This window comes from Aethalodelphis obliquidens, unplaced genomic scaffold (assembly GCF_003676395.1).
Source record: "Aethalodelphis obliquidens isolate GAN/ISIS:26980383/991018 unplaced genomic scaffold, ASM367639v1 scaffold36, whole genome shotgun sequence".
Classification (NCBI taxonomy): domain Eukaryota; kingdom Metazoa; phylum Chordata; class Mammalia; order Artiodactyla; family Delphinidae; genus Aethalodelphis; species Aethalodelphis obliquidens.
The window spans coordinates 16,498,503-16,506,318 of NW_020837980.1; the positions used below are offsets into that span (position 1 = coordinate 16,498,503).

At 40.5% G+C, this 7,816-nt stretch overlaps 1 protein-coding gene across 1 annotated transcript; it reads right to left on the bottom strand.

Moving 5' to 3' along the window:
- Window positions 1-676: 676 nt before the first annotated feature.
- Window positions 677-6,893, bottom strand: PDE6H (phosphodiesterase 6H). The gene is made up of 4 exons (XM_027129249.1): window positions 6,778-6,893; window positions 4,994-5,168; window positions 3,782-3,822; window positions 677-1,235 (listed from the first exon to the last, which is right to left on the bottom strand). Exons 2-4 carry the CDS (start codon window positions 5,125-5,127, stop codon window positions 1,159-1,161), a joined length of 252 nt encoding a protein of 83 aa, XP_026985050.1. The 5' UTR covers window positions 5,128-5,168; window positions 6,778-6,893; the 3' UTR covers window positions 677-1,158.
- Between the last annotated feature and the right edge of the window lie 923 nt (window positions 6,894-7,816).

The following is a 7,816-nucleotide window of genomic DNA, read 5'->3' on the forward strand; positions in this document are numbered from 1 at the left end:
GAAATGTTCTCCAGCGCCGAGCATCTCTCGTTCCCGTGCTCAAAGTCACAGAATTTATCGCTACCGTGAACCTCAGATTACTTAATTCAGGCAAACTGGAGGATCCCAAGAGTGAGATCTTTGCCCAAAATGATGGCGGCAGGATTAGAACCCAAATCTCTTTCCCCTCTATCATCCTGCCTCTCTTTTCAGTTAATTTACTCCATTCTTTTGCCACAAATTACAAAACTGAAATGAAGAAGTTAATACTGCTAGTACCCAAAGCATCCAAGCCAGACAGAGGCAGCCCTTGAATTGCACAATTGCCTTGAAAGTATTGGGGAAATATAGCTATGTGCACATTACATCTGACACTACTTCACTGGTGAAGCAAACCATTATTTTATTTCTCCGATTCCGCTACCTATCTTTTGCATCTGAGTCTAAACTTTAAAGGATACAAATCTTTTCAATCCACTGAATCAAGGCACTCAGAAGGCTCAGAGTCTTGAGTTTAAATCTCCAGTTTGCCACCAACTCAGAACTGTACAGTTTAAAGCTGCATCAGATCTCAGGGATAACCTAGTCCAGTAAAATTTAGACCCAGAGAGGCCGTGATTTACAAAGTTATAAAGCAGAATCGGAACTTGACTCTTAATCCTATGCTGCTTTGCATGCACTGTGCTTATTTCCCGTGTGACTGTGCCTTCTTTGTTTAATTGGGTCTCAGAACAGGACATCAGATATTTGCATATAGCATTTAATACAACTTCATCATGAGATTCGAGGTATCTCCTTTATTAAAGAAAATGGTAGAGGAGTGACATAAATGGTATCTTAACAGCCTAATACCAATCATAATTAACGCCTAGCAAAAACAGATTTGAAAGACTTAAACTTTAGAGAAATACTGATGACTTCTAACCAGCTGATAGGAAAAAGTGGTAATGTTTGAAAGGCCCTATAAAAGTTGATTTCACCTACTCTTCTGAGCTAAACTATACTGCATGAGAGAGTCTGACACTAAGAGAACTCTTAATAGTAACTTAAGGGAAACGACTGTGTAAGCCAAAGAAACCACTTCCGACAGCTGTTATGTCAGGACTCTGGCAGATCAATAGGGCAGAAGTAACCAAAGTTACAGCAGTTGCTGTTGAGAGTGGCAGAACCTCTGGTGCCTCAGATGATCCCAAACTGAGCAAGCTCGTTCAACTCCAAGTGGCTGAATGCCTCCCAAGGACAAATCACCGTGATATCTGCAAGGGAAAAAAGAAGAACTTATAAGCCAATCTCACCCCTAGGAGAGCCTCTTCTGCTCAAAAGGGCATCCTTCAGGCAGAGACCCCTCACCCCTCCCTTCCATATGCTGTCTAGATGACCGGGAAGTTGTCTAGAATGGCCCTTCATCCCAGGAAGGATCAGACCAGTTGTTTAATCCTCTGCAGGGCTCTGATTCCCCCAGAACAGGCTCCCAAGGTATTTGTGTTGGTTTTATTCTGCGTCCTTTTTGGGGAGATGATCCAAGGCTTTTGACTGGGGCTATCCTGCGGGAGTGTAGCTCTCTGATCACACAGAGTCTCACAAAACCACTGAAGAGGGAACAAAGGTGGAATTCTAGTCAGGCCAAGGGTTAAAGTGAGAAATAGGGATGCTTTAAATTCCCATGGTCTGGAAATCCAGTCTCCTTACTCCTTACCAATCCAGACGTGTTTCTTGGGCTTCTCTGACTGCTCTTAAGCTCCTTTACATTCTGAAATGCCTATATCCCACCGCATACTGAGAAGTGATCTCAAGGCATCATCTCATCCAGTCTCTTGCATCAGCAATAAGATATTATTCTTCCCAAATTACAGGGAAGCTGGCTGATACCCAGAGTGATTAAACACCCAGCAAAACATCTCACAGCTGTAGAGACTAGACTAGAACCAGATCAAAGACTTCAGAATTTCCATCAGTATAAACCTTTTGCCACTGTTCCAAATATGTTGGCAGAGTTAAGGATGTATTCCAGAGTCAAAAGTGAATTTGCTGGTCTTATACACACCTGGCCAAAATAGAGAAGCATTTGATTTAAAAGAGTAGCATCTGAGCTTTATCAAAGTGGCTAGAAATTCTATTTGAGATCCGAGGAGTGGCATTAGACAATAAAAAGTAGATAAACTGAGAGTTGCCCGGAAAGGACACTGATTGCTATGAGTGCCACCATTTATCAAAAGTGTATTGGATGAGCTGGAAACATGTGGCTACACAAAAACCTGCACAAGGAAGTTTATAGCAGCTTTATTCATAATTGCCAAAACTTGGAAGCAATCAAGATGCCTATCAATAGCACAAATAAACTGTGACACAACCATATAATGAAATATTCAGTGATAAAAAGAAATGCATTATCAAACCATGTAAAGACATGGAGGGAGCTTAGATAAATATTACTGAGTGAAAGAAATCATACTATATGATTCCAACTGTAGGACCATCTGGAAAAGGCAAAACTATAGAGACAGTAAAAAGATTAGTGGTTGTCAGAAGTTTACGGGGAGAAAGGGATGAACAGGTAGAGCACAAGAGATTTGGGGGGCTAGTGAAGGTATTCTGTATGAACCTGTAACGGTGGATACAGGATATTGTGCATTTGTCAAAACCCAAGGAACTGGACAACACAGAGAATGAACAAGCTATTTCAGTTAATAACAATGTATTAATATTGGGTCATGAAGTATAACAAATGCCCCACGATAATGCAACATGTTAATAATAGGGGAAACGATGTACAGGGAGAGGAAGGTGGCAGAGGGGGTCTATAGGAACTCTGTACTTTCTGTTTAATTTTCCTATAAACCTAAAACTGCTCTAAAAAATAACGTCTATTAATTTTTAAAAGGACATGCAGGGGACTTCCCTGCTGGAGCAGTGGTTGGGAGTCCGACTGCAGGTGCAGGGGACGTGGGTTCAAGCCTTGGTCTGGGAGGACACCACACGCCGTGGAGCAACTGGGCCCCTGCGCCACAACTGCTGGGCCTGAGCTCTGGAGCCCGCGAGCCACGACTGCCGAGCCCGCGCCCCTAGAGGCCAAGCTCCGCAACGGGAGAGGTCACCGCAGTGAGAAGCCCGCGCACCGCGGCGAGGAGTGGTCCCCGTTCTCCGCAGCTAGAGAGATCCCGTGTGAAGCCGCAGAGACCCAGTGCAGCCAAAAATAAATAAATAAAATAAATAATTTTTTAAAAAAGGATGTGCAGTAATTTGCATGCATTATCCAACAAATAAAAATTCTAGCCAATTAAAAAATATTGTACCGGATACTTTCAGTATGTAGGGCCCTGTTCTGGGTGCCAGAGGATGTGTGAAAAAAGGAAGTAGGTGAGGGAGTGGTTGGCCCTGTAGAGTGAAAAGGCTCTCCTGGCCCCACCCTTGTTTCCAGTACCTCACTCTGTGGTCTCAGATTGTCACTTAATTCCTCTATGTCTCAGATTTCTCTTCTGAAAAATAAAGTTGGTCTAGACTCACTCTAAGAATCCTTCTACCGTGAAAGACTACAAATCGTCATTGTACGCCCTCAAGAGTATTTAACAAAACACGAAGATTCATTCAACTTTGGGGCAAGTCTGATTTCTTTTAGAGTTTTAGCCTCTGGGCATACACATACTTATTTTGGAAGTTAAGTTAAAACCCCACTTTTCTAGGTCTTTAAAGAATCTGCTGCCTTAGGTATTTCTGGTAACTTTCAAATGCCCCATGTGGCCTGAAGGAGAAAAAAAGGTGAAATTCCAAGGGTGAAAGTCACTGAAATCTTCGGGTGGCTCACCTGTTCCTAGTCCCTCCATGCCCGGAATGTCATCTCCAAACCTATGGAAAAAAATACGAGAGACATTAGCTGATATCGGAGCCAAAGGATCCTGGAATAAGTCATGTGAAGAGTTTCCTGATTCAAAGAGAAAGAAGAAGAAGTTTAAGTTTTTGTATTTGAGAAATCCCTTCTGTCTGCATTGAACTGGCACAAAGGAAGCGGCACTCAGGCAGGTTTTAGACAATGTGTCCCAGAGGAGGGATAGTTTCCCCTCTGTAAAAATTTAGCTCAAGACAATTGAGCCAGAGCCAGAAAAAAAAATTGAGCCAGAGCCAGAAAAAAAAAAAAAAAAGAGAGATCAGTGGGGCAATTTAGTCAAGCTCCACTTTTTAAAATAGAAATTAGAATGAGAAAGCAATATGAAAGTCATTAAAATGATTAATTTATCCATTTGTTTAGTTTATCCAAAAGTACATATTAAGCATCTACTATGTCCCTGGCATTGTGTTAGGCCCTGGGAGTTAAGGAAAAAAACAAACACACAAATTTTCTCTGAGGGATCTCAGTCTCAGGGAACAGATGACAAGAAATAAATGTAATATAAAATAACACAAGTTACCATCGTGGAATGTACAAAATGCAAACATGGAAGTAATGATAATGTTTGTCTAAGGGAGTCAGCAATGGCTTTCAGAAGAAATTAACATGAGTGTGTGTTGAAAATAAACAAGATTTTGCCAAGAAGAGAAAGAGAAAAACAAAGAACTGAAGAGAGAAGATTTGAAGCCATAAAAATAAACGGTGTGTTCTAGAAGTGGCCAGTGTTTCTGTGTTCCAGATTAAAACACAGGTTACATCAGCGAAGGAGAGTGGTCAAGAAAAGTCTGAAAGGTCAAGTTGCAGGTCACTGTGAAGGTTCCATTTTCCATGTTAATTCTGGCTGTAGATCAGGAATCCTTTCCTGTAGAAAGGATTCCAGGACTGAAAACATGATTCAGCAAAGATTCTCTTAGATAGGAAAACAGAGGGTGTGGTTGGAAATTTTTTTAAGTCTATTTAATATTGTGAGCATTAATTTCTTAAAGCCAAAGCACTCTTTTTTTTTTATAGATCTTTATTGGAGTGTAATTGCTTTACAATACTGTGTTAGTTTCTGTTGTACAACAAAGTGAATCAGCCATATGGAGGGAAAAAAACAATAGAAAGTCTAATTTTTAATCTTGGTCTTACCCTTTCACACCTTTCTTAGGAGGCTTGCTCTTGAACTGACGAGTCTGCCTCTGCTTGAACTTGGGGGGTCCTTTGCGTGGGGTGGTGGGACCTTGGTTTGAAGTTGGAGGGGCCACAGTAGAATTGTCACTCATTCTGCTGGTCCTTGGGGGGCTGATGGTTTTCTTTCAGGCTCCTTAGACAGTAAGAGAAAAAAAGAAGACCCTTCAAGGTATGAGAACCATTACGTATTAGACCCTGACGGTAAACTGGAGGTGGGGAGAAAACCACCTTGATAAAGAAGCTCAGTATCTTGTGTTGACACCAAAAGGGAGAAGTTATCTTTTAAAGAGATTTTTAAGAGAATGTGGTATACATCAAGGGAGGCGCTCAGTAGAGTGGGATATAAACTGGCAACTGATAGAGTTCAAAAATCTGGATGGATTTGTTGCTCCAATAAATCTGCCACTAACTTTCTATGTGAATTTATTATAATGATGTCCTTCTGTTTGATCACCAGTTCTACCATCTATAAAGGGAGAGAAATGAACTAAAGAATGTCTATAGTCTTTGCAGCACTGAAAAATTTTTTAAGCTTTACATATATTTCCATCTAGCTGTAAAATAACCTGACTCTAAACGTTTATTGACCCATTTTTTATGGCCTCTGTTCTTTATGGTCCTTATTTTATTTACTTCTCATGTGATGCAGAGACTTCTTTCCTAGTTCTGGGGATGACAGTGTAGTAGTCTGGATAGGGGAAACTCTGAACCTGGTGTACCAACACCACGAAGTGTTCAATACATCCCAATACACACACACACACACACACACACACACACACACAAGCATACAGAAGACAGTGTGGGGTGATTAAGTAGTAAGTGTGTGCTTTAACTCCACATCCAGATATAAAGTTTTCTAGCCACATATTCCTCAGAAATCTTCAACATTTTCTCCTATCTAAATCAAGGAGCTATCCAATATAATTTTCCCAGACTTTCATTTTAGCTACAAAAATGTACATAGTCATTCTTCAAGTACAAATAAAAGAACATAACAAATTTTTATTACATGTTATAATAACATGTAATAACGAATTAGCATGATTTATGCTAAGCTAAAGAATACTTTTCTTTCTCCTACTCTATAACAAAAGTCGATAGCACTTAATCTGGGAAGGAAGATTCTGAAAAACCTCCACAGAACTTCCAAACAGCCTTAATCTCCCACCTGGAGCCAACCTGTCCATAATCTACCGCCTGGGAGCTTGTTTTCATAGAATTCCATATTTCATTCATTATAGATTTATGCTAATATTCTTAACTTCAATTGTTCCCAACAATGTTTAGCTCATGCTAACCATCTTTTCTCTCTCTCTGCCACACTGCACACCCTTCAAAACTTATATTGTGTAACTTTTATTAACTTTTTCTTATTACTCTCAAAATCATGTAAAATTATTAATAACTCCTTGCCTCCAAGATATTATTTTTCCCTATTTTCTCTTCCCCAATTACTATTTTATTTCGATCCTGGCCAGTCCTCAACTTGTTCAATAAAAACACATTGACTACTCTGTGAGCTGGAACCAGGGATGGTGAAGCTGGCCAGGGTCCTGGATCACCTATACATGCAATGGATCTTGTCTTAATCCCCCACTGGAATATGCTCCATGAGGCTGCTTTTTCAGTCTTTGTTCACTTCTGTAGCCTCAGAACCTACAACAGTACCCGGCCCATAGTAGGTATGCCACATACATATTTGTCAGATGAGTGAATAAATAAATAAAGAGAACTAATACTTTGAAACTTGGGTCCTGAGATCCTGTGACATTCCGGTGACCTTCTCCGTCAAACCATATGTAAAGCGTCAGCTGATCTTCACCTCATAAAGCCCTCAGTGGCTTTAGAAAATATGCTGCCAGCTCCTCTACTCCCTGAATCCAATTCTTGTGCTGCGGGCCCTCTCCTGCTCTAGTAAACAGGCAAAGTTTGTGCCTCTCCCAAGTGTGGTTGGGACCATGGGAATGGCTTGGCGGGCAGCCGAGAGAAGCATTACTCTCTGACCGTGCCACCAGTAACAGACATGTCCCAGCTCCACCAAAGCCACAGAGGAAAATTGGAGAATTTCCCTCAGATCAAGCTTTTGGACTTGCCAATTCTTTCAAAGCAATAAGAAACTACAAACTTTCCTTTCTTTAATCTAGAGAGCCTACTAGGTTTAGGATTGCCACATTTAGCAAATAAAAATACAGGAAGACCAGTTAAATTTGAATTTCAGCTATACAACAAATGACTTTTTTTCTAGTATAAGTATATCCCAAAAATTTCACGGTACTTACTTATACTTAGAAACTTGTCTTGTTGTTGTTTATCTGAAATTCAAATTGATCTGGGCATCTTCTATGTTATCTGGCAACTCTAACTGGGATTCTACTATGTTAGATCCAAAGTCTTTAATGTGAGGGTCTAAGCTAAGGTAACCTTAGTCAGTCAAATCACCCTTTAGGGGGCAAAACAGTGTAAAGAGTAGATGCTTTAGAATCAAATAGAAATAATCTCAAATTCCTGCTCCACAGAACTGTTTATGTGACCTTGGATAAGTTGCATAACCTCTTTAGGTCTCACTCCATCTATAAAATGAATCAAATAATATCTTCTTTTTAGGGTAATGGGGAAAATAAGAGGGAATAACGTAGAGTGTTCGGTGAAAAATACTCAAAAAGGAGTAACCTTTTTATAGTAGACCTTCTGACAGTCACGGAAGTCCTGCAAACAAATTTATGGTTTCGACATAGGTTCACCCGGACTCCCACACCCCTTCCTCCAGGCCATCTGCTG